At 45.8% G+C, this 13,653-nt stretch overlaps 2 protein-coding genes across 5 annotated transcripts; one reads left to right on the top strand and one right to left on the bottom strand.

Annotated features, from left to right (window-relative positions):
* Positions 1–162: 162 nt before the first annotated feature.
* MRPS2 (mitochondrial ribosomal protein S2) lies at positions 163–6,205 on the bottom strand. Its single transcript, XM_075015385.1, has 4 exons — positions 6,120–6,205; positions 4,310–4,432; positions 3,575–3,704; positions 163–1,345 (listed from the first exon to the last, which is right to left on the bottom strand). The coding sequence occupies exons 1-4, from the start codon at positions 6,145–6,147 to the stop codon at positions 802–804; spliced, it is 825 nt and encodes a 274-aa protein (XP_074871486.1). The 5' UTR covers positions 6,148–6,205; the 3' UTR covers positions 163–801.
* Positions 6,206–6,278: 73 nt separating this feature from the next.
* Positions 6,279–11,119, top strand: PIERCE1 (piercer of microtubule wall 1). Of its 4 annotated transcripts, none has more exons than XM_075015200.1 (5): positions 6,279–6,619; positions 8,150–8,230; positions 8,888–9,062; positions 9,816–9,894; positions 10,651–11,119. In XM_075015200.1, exons 3-5 carry the CDS (start codon positions 8,917–8,919, stop codon positions 10,837–10,839), a joined length of 414 nt encoding a protein of 137 aa, XP_074871301.1. In that variant the 5' UTR covers positions 6,279–6,619; positions 8,150–8,230; positions 8,888–8,916; the 3' UTR covers positions 10,840–11,119. The 4 variants fall into 4 exon arrangements, with proteins under 4 accessions (XP_074871301.1, XP_074871300.1, XP_074871303.1 ...); XM_075015199.1 differs by having other exon boundaries at positions 8,891–9,062; positions 10,651–11,118; XM_075015202.1 differs by lacking the exon at positions 8,150–8,230 and having other exon boundaries at positions 8,891–9,062.
* The last annotated feature ends 2,534 nt before the right edge of the window (positions 11,120–13,653 follow it).

The raw sequence follows: 13,653 nt of genomic DNA, 5'->3' as shown, positions 1-13,653 counted from the left end.
GGGGGCCATTTAGGGATCTGGGGCAAAAAGAGTGAGAAGAAAAATGTCAGGGATAGTGCTTGGGACTGGCCTCCATGACCTTCGTAGTGAGAAGTACAGGTACCCAGACTTGGCACTGATTAGTGTATAGACCCCCGGCCAACAACATTCAGTCAGTTCATATTTTTATAAGGGATTTCTCATCTTCCATTTAATAAAGCATATTTGCGTGTGAAAAAGAAGGAAAATTTTATATTTTTCCTAGGGAGAAGAGGGGACAGGAACTTCAACAGAGTTAAATTCTGATCATAATTTTGGAGGAAGTAGAAGGGGATGAAAATGACAAGACAGATGTTTTACACATTTCCTGTTCTGTAAGAGGCAAACAGAAACAAATAGTTCTACTTGCTCTGGTTTGTTTGTTTTGTTTTATTTTTGTTTTTTTTTGGTGGGGGGGCAGCACCAAGTGGCAACTGATCTTCATTGACAAATCCACTCTCTTCTTTTTATTTTTTTGGTAAGTTATGAATCACAGCTGTGCACAGAAGAGTGACAGCAGAGCAAAGGTTGCCACCCATGTATCTCTGCCTCGAGAGCAGGTGAGCAGCACTCATAGGAGCCAATCCAATTCTCACTGGCTCCAGTAGGTGCTATCACAGAGCTAAGGCACAAGCTAGTGTTCCCATCCCCTGCTCCCTCCCACCCAAGCCCTGTGTCTACTGCTGACAATCAGAAAATAACAGCAGGTAACCTGCTAAGTACTGATCACCATCATGGTACAGCTGAGTGAGCAGATTTTCCATCTGGGCTAGTAGAGATGCTCTAACTTGTGTCTGATTTGTTCTGCAGTCCATACAAAGCCTCCATCTGCTTCCTTTTGTTCTTTGCCCGGGTAATGGTTATCTTAAAGAGCCTGCAATAGAGTTCAACTGCCCTGGGGCTGTCGTCGTTCCCAGGGATGGGGTATGTGATGATGGAGGGGTTGCAGTTAGTGTCCACCACTCCCACCGTGGGGATGTTAATCTTCGCAGCATCCCGCACAGCCACGTGTGGCTCGAAAACGTTGTTCAGGGTGTTGATGAAGATGAGGAGGTCAGGCAAACGCACCCCAGTCCCATAGAGGACGGGGGCATTGGTCAGCAGGCCACCCTGCCAGTACCGGGTGTGGGCGTACTCCCCGCACTCCTTGGCGGTGACCTCTATCAGGTGGCCAAACTGACGGTTGCGGCTGACAAACAGGATGATCCCTTTGCGGTAAGCGATGTGGGCTGCGAAGTTCAGAGCCAGCTGGAGGTGTTTCATCGTCTGATCCAAATCGATAATGTCCTGCTCAAGGCGGCAGCCAAAGATATATGGCTCCATGAACCTGTGGGGGGGGCAGGCAGGGAAAGAGAATGGGACATAAAGAACTTGGAACGTTTTTGATTGATGTTTCCAAACACTCCCCATCTCTACAAAAATGCTCCTATTTCAAGGCATCAGCCAGCTTTAACCAAGTGGGAATCAGGGAGAAAGCTTCCCTGGTGGAAGATTATTCCGTAATTGACTTCTTCCACCACTTGCTGAAAGATTGCTGCTAGCTGCTGTCAGAGTCAGGACACTGGCCAGATGGATCTTGGGTCTGATCCTATCTCTATACTTAATCAGAATATCGAGCCATTCAGGATCAATCTTCTGGAGTTCAATTTTGCACGCCTGGTAAAAATGCGTGATTTGATCTCTCTGGGGTCCGCAGTTGACACCCTGTACTCCTGATCTCATGAGAAGTAAGAGAGGTCCATGGGAGAAATACTCCCATCGACCTCCCTCAGTGAGGACAGGCCTTACACTCAACTGCAGATATGTCAATGCTAGCTACACAACTGATGTAGGTAAAACTGTGTATCTGCAGCAGTCAACTGTAAGGTCTAGTGTAGCCCAAGCCAAAATCCCATTTAAGGGAAAGGACAGTTGAGGCCCTGAAAAAAAAAAAAAATCCAATCCTGCCCCACCCTGTGACATAGAGTTTGCCCAAGTGGATCTGGGCCTTATTTTGATTCTAGACCAACTCATTGACCACTCAGCTCATTATGCCGGAACCCTAGAATATTTGCAATATGAAAAAAACTTTGGACATCTAAAATCTTTTGCTTACAATCCTGCGTGTGACAGCAAATAAAATAATCTTCTCTGGGCTACTGCAGTCCAAACACAGACTTATTGTCACAGCAAAAAAAGCAGTCAAGTAGCACTTTAAAGACTAACAAAATAATTTATTAGGTGAGCTTTCGTGGGACAGACCCACTTCTTCAGACCAAAGCCAGACCAGACTCAATATTTAAGGCACAGAGAACCAAAAATAGTAATCCAGGTGGACAAATCAGAAAAAAAAAAATCATCAAGGTGAGCAGATCAGGGGGTAGAGGGGCACAAGGTCAAGAATTAGATTAAACCAAGTATACAAAGCATCTGGGCATTGTTGGCACATGATGACATATATGATGTTAGTTGAGGAACATGAGAATGTGCCCGTGATTCTGTGAATAACCTGCTTAGGTCCAGTGATGGTATCTCCAGAATAGATATGTGGACAAAGCTGGCAGTGGGCTTTGTTGCGAGAAAGAGTTCCAGGACTGGTGTTCCCGCGGTATAGACTGTGCTGACAGGCCTGTTCTCTCTTCTACAGACAACCTCCCAACCTTATGAGGATTCTCACCCACAACCACAGTCTATACCACAGGAACATCAGTCCTGGAACTTTTCCTCGCAACAAAGCCCGCTACCAGCTTTGTCCACATATCTATCCTGGAGATACCATCACTGGACCTAACCCTATTCACAGAATCAAGGGCACATTCTCATGTTCCTCAACTAACATCATATATGCCATCATGTGCCAACAATGCCCAGATGCTCTGTATATTGGACAGACTTCAAACTTTTAGGCAAAGAATTAATGGGCACAAAACGGACATAAAAACTCTCCTGATCCACAAACCAATCAGCCAGCATTTTAATGGAGTGCGCCATTCTGTTATGACTTAAAAGTTTGCGTCTTACTGAAGAGGAATTTTCACAACACTCTTGAAAGACAGGCTACTGAACTCTCTTTTATATTCAAATTCGACACATTAACACGTGGTTTGAACCGAGATGGGAATTTTCTGGGTCATTATAGGGGCTGGTTTGCATACTTGGCTTAATCTAATTTTTGACACCCACTGTCCCCCTTCTGCCCCTCTATTCTCTGATTTGCTCACCTTGATTACAGTTTTTGGTTCTCTGTGTCTTAAATATTGAGTCTGTTCTATTATGATTATGGTCTGAAGAAGTGGGTCTGTCCCACGAAAGCTCATCACCTAATAAATTATTTTGTTAGTCTTTAAAGTGCTACTTGACTGCTTTTCTGTTTTGATAGTATATAGACTAGCACAGCTTTCTCTCTGTTATTATTGTCAAAGGTGTTAGAAAGGAGCCACCTAGCAAACACTTATCAGGGCAAAGGATCCTACCCTTCTTTTCACTTAAGACTTGATCAAAAGTTGATGGAAATACACCCACTGGCTCTATGGGTAACTGGCTCAACCACCAGACCCCACAAAGTTCTGCAGCTTACCTATGCCGGCAACCTTTTTTGTGTCCCAAGTGCACTCCAGCATCAAAGAGATCTTTCAGGGAGAAGAGCTCTTTCACATTGAAGAAGTCCGGGTGTTTGAGGGGCTCGGTTATAAGCTTGTCATTAGTAACTGAAAGAGAGACACAAAGAGGGTTGAGCTCTGTCCTCAGTTTGTGGAGTACAAAGGTCAGCTGTGATGTGAAAAAGAAAGTGTTATTTAATACCTGATTGCCAATAACAGCACAATGTTGGGGTTTGTATACTGTGGGTAATGTATTCACATAGTCCCTTCCAGCCAAGTACCTGCATGCTTTACACTTTAAGGCATATATTATATACCTCACAGTACACACAACAAACCAGAGCTATACACAAGTTAAGTGACTTGCCCAAGGTCACACTGGAAGTCTGTGGCATAGCTGGGAATAGAACCCAGAAGTCCTGACTCTCAAGCCCAAATTTTAGCCACAGTGTTCCTTCTTCTCCTAGGTACGTGACCAGATGTGTTCCTGGGGACTCAAATGTACCAAAAGCACACATGTATATGGGATGTGAAAACTAAAATAGTCAAAAGAGCTTAAGAGAGGCTCATTAATTGAAATACATTATCTTCTGGCATAAAGCAAACCTTGCAGCTACCAGAGAAGGCTGGCTGTCTTATTTCAACTTTCCTTGGACCAAATGGACTGGTTGCTTCTCTTACTCTCCTGCAATAGGTGGGGTAAGGAGTCTTACCATTGGGATCCATTTGCTGATTTGCTTTTGGAGCAAGATGAGTTCCATATAGTCGACTGCTCAGCTGGGAGGTAGTGGGAGCAACTTTCCACAGTGACCCAAAGCCCCTAACCCTTGGTGCAACTGCCAATGGAGAGAAAAGGGAAATTAAACAAAAGCCGTAAACAGGTGGTTAGTAAAATAAAAACACAGACAAGAATATCAGGCAGTGCCCCTCTGCAGAACCACCCAAAGCACTTCCCAACCACTAAGGCTTCCTGAGTCCTCAAAATAGAATCAATCAATCAATCTCTCCCTCCCTCCCTCCCTCGCACCCACCAAAAGAGGAAAACAGAGGCTCACAGTGAAGAACAGGCTTCTCAGATGAGGTCTACACTAAAGGGGAGGGTCAAATTAAGATACACATCTCCACTAATGTTAAGGTACTTTAATTTGAATTTCTGCTCCATTTCCACTGCTGCCACCTATTACTCCTAACAAGGAGCAGGTGTACCAGCATTGACGGGGTACCCTGTGAGCTCGATTAAGCTTCACTAAAACAAGCCCTGGAAGATCAACCACAGCAGCAGTCATTTTCCCAGTTGTGAAGACATACAACAGGTTGAACCTTTCTAGTCTGACATTTGCTGGTCCAGCAAAATCCGTAATCTGGCATGATTTTAGTTAGCCAGATGATGACCACGTATCATGGGTGTAGCCAAGTTTCCCTGTGATCCCATTAAGCTTGTTTACAGCCACCAATCCTGGCTCTTAGTGTTCTATGCTGTTATTTAGCTGTAATTTATCCCTAAATGTCTTCTAAAAACCCAGTAAGTAGTGGAAGTGTTGGTAATGACCTCCCTTGTCTGGCAAATTCCTTTGTCTGGCACCAGTCAGGTCCCCATGGTGCTGGATTAAAGAGGTTCAACCTATATCAGTGTAAGAGCCTAATTTCCTAAGAAAGATCTAGGACAGGTCAGCAACTGAAAGAGCAAGAAGAGCCATTTTTTTCAAATTCGGTAAAAAAAAAAAAATCAATAATTCAAGAGCCACAATGCACGTGAATACGAGATGGTCCTTAATGAATAACATCAAACCAGACTTTTTATAAACCCTGTTTTAAGAACAGCACACACACACATCCCACAATGCACCACACATATTAAAGAGGGAGTAATCCAACATTTCGAGATCAGGTGTCATTTGCTCTGTAGATACGAGTTGTGCATTGTTGGGCTTCTGGATGTTCGCTGAAATATCGAAAATGATTTTTTTTAAAATTTTGCAATTATAGCATCGGGAGCCCCACAGAAGTCCTTAAAGAGCCGCAGGTGGGAGACCCCGATCCAGGAACGTTCTTTCCTCCAGCAGGGCCTATGGTAGGTATGAAGTGTGCACGCCTGCCAGCAGGGAGCTGGGGACACGCTCCGCAGAGGCTACTGGCACCTCTCAACAAGCCAAGCAGCCCCCTCCTCTGCTAGCAAAGCAAAGGGCAGACCCCCCCGGCTTGGGAAGGGGCACAGGAGCAGAAGCTCTGGTAGGGAGAAGCGGCCCCTAGTGACACCTGCTTTCAAGTCTCCTATCGCGGGGGGTGGGCGGATCTCTTAAAGCCTCAGCTCCTGGAGTCAGGGGATGGCCCAGGAACTCAGCCCCCCCTTTAAAGCCAAGCGCTCGACTCTTGCGGCCCACGAGCTCCCTGCCGGCGCAGCCCCCGGAGGACACAGGACGAGGACGATTTCCTAAGCCGCTGGGGGTTCTCCCCGCCTGAGCCCCCACCAGGGCTGCAGCGCCGTGCACCGCCCGCCCACTGCAGCCCGGCGCACAGACTCACCCGCCTGCAGCAGCCTGGCAGCGGCCATCTCCGGGCGTACACACGGGGCAGCTCGGCCTGCGGGCCCGGCCCTTTCCGCTTCCTCCAGCAGCAGCCCAGCGTCCTCCGCGGGCCGGCAGCTCCGCCTGCTGCCGCAGAGGAGGTGCTACAGTCGCTGCGGCTGCAGCCTGCTAAAGCCTGGGGGCGCCACGCCAGCTTCTCTGCGGGGCTGGGGCCCGCTGGTCCCAGGACCCCGCACCCCTCTCCACGTTCTGACTTGCGCCGTGAATGCCACTCCAGGCGCACAGCTTTCCTTTTTGGGTTCCTCTGGGCTGCAGGAGAAGCCCCAGACCCTGTTTGATGACATCTTTCCCGGGATTGGGCTCCCTTGATTTGGAGAAAAGGGCGCTTTACTCGGCCAGTTCCTTTGCAAGTCATCCAGTCCTGTTTGCAATGATAGGAGCGAGGCAATCGGTGTGAAATGGCCGTCCCGCGGAGAATGGTTTGGGACCAGACTTTGGGTAATTCTTTAATTATACAAATGCGGATGCCTGCTTCAAAAGCAGCGCAGCGGTGGTTGGGTGCAGGAAGCAGCACCCAGTGGGCAGTGGCAGCTTTGATGGGGGAAGTGGGTTTTCCCAGTGCCCCTGTAAACAGCACACCAAGGGGTGTGCTCTCAGAGCCCTGTTAGTCTGTAGTGTCATAAAAAAACAAGCAATCCTGTAGCACCTTAAAAACTAACAACATTCTTTATTAGGTGATGAACTTTCCTAAGCTCCCTTCCTTAGCTAGGGGAAGCATGTAACCCATGCATCTCTAGTGGGTGTGGTTCACTGCCCATGCACTTAGACCACTTACACAGAGAAGGAATGAGTCTCCTCTACAGCCTCTAGCTACATCTACGCTAGAGTGTTTTGTTGACAACACTCCGTTTTTGTCAGCAAAACTCACAGAGCATCCACACTAAAAATGCGTTCTGTTGATAGAACTCTGTACTTTTGTCGGCAGCCTTCTGCCTCTGCCCCATGAGGCTGAACGCCTTTCTTGACAGAAACTGATGACAAAAAAGCTGTATGGACACTCCAGGGGGCCCTCTATCATCATACAGGACTTCCAGGTCACTAGGCAGCCCTGGCTGCTGAGCTTCTGGTTGGCCATTCTATTGAGAGAGCAGCTGGGCAATCCAGCTGCTCTCTGTTGACAGAACGGGTTAACAGAGTGATCCACTTTTGTGTGCGGCCCCAGTCTGCCAACAGAAGTTTTGTGGGACAATATCTTCCGACAGTAACTTCTGTTGACAAATCACTGTAGTATAGACATAGCTTTAGGGTGAGTGGCAGCTGTCTTAGAGGTCCCAGGTTGAAGTCTGTCTGTTAGCAGTTACACTACCCTGGGTCACCAAACCCCAGCGCCACAGAGGAGGTGTCAGCTAGAATTCCTAGTTTAGGCCTTTGGGCTTGTTACAGAGCCTGACTTGGTGTGAAGGCCTAAAATAACACAGATAATAATATATAAAACATAAACCTTTAGGGGAATACTTTTATGTCCCTTGGCTTTAGTGGATTCAAAAGTAGCCATTCCTCTAAGAAAGAACCTTCCCACAAGATTGCAAACTGAGACATCTCAGTTGGAATTCATTTGCAAATTTGACACCTTTAACCTGGGCCTGAACAGAGATCTTAATTGGCTTATGCAGTACAAGGGCAATTTCCCCACCTTTCATATTGGCAGGAATGAGACACAACCTACTTAATTTGCTTCATTAACTGGTCCTACTGGGGACAGGTTTTACCCATGAAAGCTCATGACCTAATAACTTTCTTAGTCTCTAAAGTGCCAAAGGACTGCTTGTTGTTTCTGAAGCTACAGACTTAGGCCAGATCTACACACACACAAGAAAAAAATAGATGTAAACTATGCAAATCCAGCTAAGAAAATGGCGTAGCTGGAGTCAGTGTATCTTAAATCGATTTTTTTGCTGCCATCCCCACACTGGGATACCAATGGTAGAAACTCTGCCATCAACTTCCCTTATTCCTCATGATTGCCAGGCATACCGGCATTGATGGCAGCCCCTCTACTCTCACTAACTTGAACCCTGAAAGATCAACCACCAGCAGATCAATCTTCCGGTAAGCATAGATGTGTTCTAACACGGCTACCCCTCTGAGACTAAAATAATAGGCTTTATTAGTGAGCAGAAAGACTGGTCCTCAGATCAGAAATCTCCCTTTTAAAAACATATGTATGGTTTGGACAGCCATGGCCCCTCAACATGCAAGTCACAGGTTATAGCCCCCCTTGCGCTAAGCACTGCACAAACACAAACTGCAAAGATATTTCCTGTTGCATGGGACAAAAGACAACTGATTCAAACAGGTAAAGGAGGGCAAGGAAACAATATGGGTCAGCGAATGGGCTTCCGTTGCTTCACCAACCCACTGCAGCCAAGTTCTTTCTGGCATACATGTACAAATAAAGGAGGCATGCAAAATGCTTTCAGCAAAACTACTAAACTAGAGGACTAAAATTAAGAGAGCACAGGCCTTGAATCTGCAACCAGTGCAGGGCTTAACACTTGTTACAGGAGCTAATTATTCCACAATTGCCAGTCGAGAGCATGGAAAGCCCTTGTAAGCCAGATCCTTGTGAGAGAAATTGTACTGTGCCTTTAAGCGTTTTGTTGCCAAGTTACAGCCTGTCTCCTAGCAACAGTTTGTTGCTTAAGCACCCTCGCAGTTTCCTTAGTTTCTGGTCTGTTTCCTGTCTCTTTGTCCTGCTTGGACCAGCAGAGTCCACCAAGAGGCCTTAGCTCAAAATGCCCCAGGAGCATCTGCCAGAATCATCTGTCACCAGTAAAAAAGAGGCAGAGGAGCGCTGGTCCCTGAGAACCAGTGATTACTACAGAGTTAGTGACGATTTGCCAGCCAGGTTCAACCACCCAGGATGGTTTCGCGGCTACAGGTAAGGAAACTGATACGTGTGTTGTATCACTGCGCGTCCAGAGGTTGCCACATTTTGCAGCAATGACCAGTGATTAATGTTCCCTCTAATTTTTTTCCATCCATGTGCAGAAATTTTATGTGCACTGAGGCACATGGAGATGTGCACCACGAGAAAGGCATGCTGCTGGCTGTGGGTGCTCTGCCACTCATCTGGGTGGCATCTGAATCTGTTGTGGGCCCTAGCATTCAGCTTCCAGGGAACTGCCTGTGATCCTGTGCAGTAATCATGACCTCTGCCAGGGTGTGAAAATGATACCCATTTTAAGGGCTAAAGAGCCTCTAGGATGTGCCCCATGATTACATGTCTATTTTAGTCTGATTAAGCATCATGGCCGGAGGTCCCAAATGGGCTTTGCTTCAACTTTTTTCCAAACCCCAGCTCTCCAGAGTCCAGCAGTAGTGTGGAATTGTCCTTGTTCTTAAATTCCTCTGGGAAATTTTTGTTGCTGTTCCCATAGCAGACTTCTCATCTTTGCCCTCAGTCTCACTGTTGGTGAAAGACCCAGCTGCTTAGCTTCCCATGTCACTTAGAAATGTCTTCTCATCTCTCCTCACCTCATCCCAAAACCATATTTTTCACCCTTGGCTGCACTTCTTAATGTGCATCTGTTGCTGTAATTTATGTCCGTAAGTTGTGCCGTTGAACCCTGTAGCCTGCTGTGGGATATAGTGCAAGAAACTATGCCAAGTCAAATTACCTTTTATTGTGTAGAACGAATGAACCCCATCCGATGTACAGGACCACCAACCAGACCTATGGAAGCAAAGCGCCTACTGTACACGAAATGCCAGTAAGTATATGCAGCACAAGGCTAATTGCAGCATGTCTCATCTTTCCTTTTAGAAGTTGGACTATACAGCCAAAGGCCAAATTAAGCTATTGAATGCCAGCGACATTAATTACGTAGCTAGAGGTGACGTACCTTATCAGGCTTTCTCCACTAATGGAGGTTGACCAGAATGTGTTCTCCATCAACTTTGCTTACTCCTAATGGGGGATGAGCTTTTGTGGGACGGACCCATTTCTTCAGATCTGGAAATTCTGATATAAGTTTACTTTTATCCGAATTACCAGATCTGAAGAAGTGGGTCTGTCCCACAAAAGTTCATCACCTAAGAAATCATTTTGTTAGTGTTTTAAGGTGCTACAGGACTGCCTTTTTGTTTGTGAAGATACAGACACGGCTACCTCTCTGTGACTATTCCTAATGAGGGCACAGGAGTGCTGGCGCAGACACAGGCAGCCTGTAGGTTGAATTTAGTACATCCTTACTAGGTGTGCTAAATCAAACTCTGGAAGATTGACTGTGTACCCTCTCAACAAAATTTAGGATAAGTGTCATAGAGCACAAAGGCCGTTTGTTTAAATATGCAAACGATGGATGGATGGGTAGGGTTTTTTCCCCCAATCATGACTGGCATGTGGTTCATACCTCGAAGCATGAAGATTTGGAGCCCATGTAATTATATCTTAGCTATTGTAAAAATAGAGATGCTATTCATATGGGTATCTACAATATCTCCTCCTGCTTTTCTCCCTCTTCCAGACCACTTTTAACATTACCTCACATGCATTTTCAAAACATCTTGGAAAGTGTGGCATGTATAGAAATAATGGGCTCAACACCTACATGGAGAAAAGTGATGTGACGGGCATAGATAACTTCATCACCTTCTACGACAGACTCAACTTTCACCCCAGCTACAATGGCAGTGGGCCATCACACTGTGAATAATGTTTCAGCCATGGTATCTGCAGTACGACTCCTGTCTTTCAGTTTACTATCTACTGCCTGGTTTAAAAAAGAAAAAAAGAAGAAAGCAAACAATAGCACTGACATTTCCTTAGGATTTCTGCTTCTCTCCTAAATCAGCACCTGAGAACCAGTTTGAAAGCATGACTAGAAGCAAGAATGCTGCTTCCACACTGAGTGAATATACTTCCATCAGCAACATTAGCTTGCAGGAAGATTTGTCACAATAAACACAGGCTTTTGTTACAGTAATGCTACATGACAGTAAAGCATCTTTAAGATGCAATGAAGCTCTTTCATTACAATGTCTGACTTCAGGTTACCTTGCGGAAGGGGAGCCTAGGTCCAATGTTAGCATGATATACAGTGCTCACGAACCTTTATCACCTCGTGGCACACTTAGCACTTGTAATTACACAGCACACCCCATATATATAACCCAATCCCTCCCCATCCCCCAGAGCCAGGCACCCCCAGCCCTGCCCCCCATTCTAACTCAATGTGCTCCCCCTGTCCCTGTCAGACCCCTTCACTCCCCGCCTGCTCCAACTCAGTGCCCTTCTCCTCCCTAGGGCCAGGCACTCCAGCCCCCACTTCTAACTCAATCCCCCTCTTCTCATCCAGAACCAGGCACCCTCAGCTCCCCACTCTAACCCAATCTCCCACCCCTCCCCCAGAGAGTGCCACTGCCCACTCCCCACCCTGGCTCTAACTGGATGCCTGCAACTCACCAGAGCCTCCACCACTAGGCCCTTCTCCCACCAAGTGCTGAGGTGTGTGCACAGAGCAGCAGACAGCACTTCTGGAGTGCGGCTCTGAGGTACACTAAGTGCCACTTTGTGGCACACCAGTTACAGAGCACTGATGTAAAGGGCTGATAAGTGGGCAGCAGAGATGACATGTAACTGGCCACTGCCAGCCCACACCCACCAACCACTGCAGGCTTGAAGCAGGAGGGGAGGGTGGAGGGGGAGGGTTGGTGGCCAAGGAGGCACGCAGCAGGGACTGCACTGATAGACCAGGGGGGATAAGCAGCTGGCCCTGCATGCTGCAGCTCTTCCTAACCACCAGCCTTGTACCCCATCCCTCTACACGCACACACACACTCATTGCTGGTGGTTGGGCAGCTGGCAAGCAAGGATCCAGTCAACAGCAGTACCCACCAGTACTGATGGGAAGGGAAGGACAGAAAATGCAGGACATTTGGCCCATTTAAAAAAAAAATGTAGGGACACCTGAAGGAGGGGTTAAATACAGAACTGCCCCTTTTAAAACAGGACAGCCGGTCACCTTAGCCATTCCTTATCGAGGTCGCTACTAAAGATTGCTCAGTAAGGGCCCCACTTTTTCACAGATTCCTGGTCTTGACGGGACCATTGCGGTCATCTAGAACATCAGCCCCAGAACCATCTCAGCGCAAATCTAACAAAACATCGCAGCTTGAGTTGAAAATTGCCAAGGGATGGAGGGTTCCACCAGGGCCCCTGGTAAATTGCTCAATGGTTCATTCCCTGCCCTGTTAGAAATGTACCCCTTATGGCCTGTGTTCTCTACTCTCAGATGAATATACATTTCCATTTACTTGTATCCAGAGGCCTTCTGTCTGAGCCCAACTTACCAAGTGATCCAGATCACACAGTATCCATTATTTACCACTCCTCCAATTTTTGTATCATCTGCAAGCTCTCAGAATGATGATTTTATATGTTTTCCCACAGAACATCGGTATACATAAAGAACACTATTTCAGCAAGAACCAATCCCTGCTAGGGCCAACTAGAAATGTACCCAATTCAATGATGACTCCTCATTTAGAATTACCTTTTGAGATGTATCCCTTAGGCACATATTAATCTATTTGCTATGTTCCATGTGAAGTTTATGTCATTTTTGTTTTTAATCAAAGCAATACAAAATCAAACACCTTACAAACATCTAGGTATATCACATATATACTGTTACTTATCAGCCAAACTTGTAGATGCATCAAAACAAACATCAAACTAGTTTGTCAGGATCTATTTTCCATAAATCCTTAGTGATTTGCATCGATTATCTATTTTTTTATTTTATTTTTTTTTATTAAACAGGTACGGTATCAGCCCCTCTGTTATGTTTGCTTGGATCAATGCCAGACTGGCAGACCTGTAATTACCCAAGATCATCCCATTTATTCTTTTTAAACACTGGCAAATTACATTCTTTTTTTCCCTACTTTTTGGGGAAGAAGTGTTCCAAATAGGCCCAGAGAGCTCCTTGGCCAGCTCTTTCAAAGCTCTTGCTTGGAAGCTATCTTAACTTACTGATGTATAAATGTCTAATTTTAGCAGCTGCTTAATTTCACCCTTAGTTATTACTGGAGTAGAAATATTTAATCCTCACCATCTGATATGAATACATTGTCTGTTTTCTCCTCAAATACATTATTGAACACAATTCAAAAAGTCACCAGATAAGATGGTGACTTGTGTGACATGGACTCTTTTCTACTGTAAGAAAGAAAGTTCTATAATCTGAGCTGATATCACTTAGAATAATAAAAGTATATAAACTCCCCAAACAGTGCAGTTAAGTGGCACCAGATTAACAAAAAGGGGCCAACACATTAACCTTAAAAGTCATAGATTAGCAAGATAATTTTCTTTTCCTCTACTGCAGAAAATGTTTACCTTGTTTGATAAGATGGCATTTCCTAAGAGGATTTGACAAGGCGAATATAAAAGAGGAAGCATGTTCATAAATCTTAGAAAAGGTGTAATCAGAGAAATATTTTTGAGATTGTCAAAGAGCTAAGAC

This window comes from Carettochelys insculpta, chromosome 21, assembly GCF_033958435.1.
Source record: "Carettochelys insculpta isolate YL-2023 chromosome 21, ASM3395843v1, whole genome shotgun sequence".
NCBI classification, from domain to species: Eukaryota; Metazoa; Chordata; order Testudines; family Carettochelyidae; genus Carettochelys; species Carettochelys insculpta.
The sequence above is the reverse complement of the archived record's forward strand: the minus strand, read 5'-3'. Positions and strand labels throughout refer to the sequence as shown.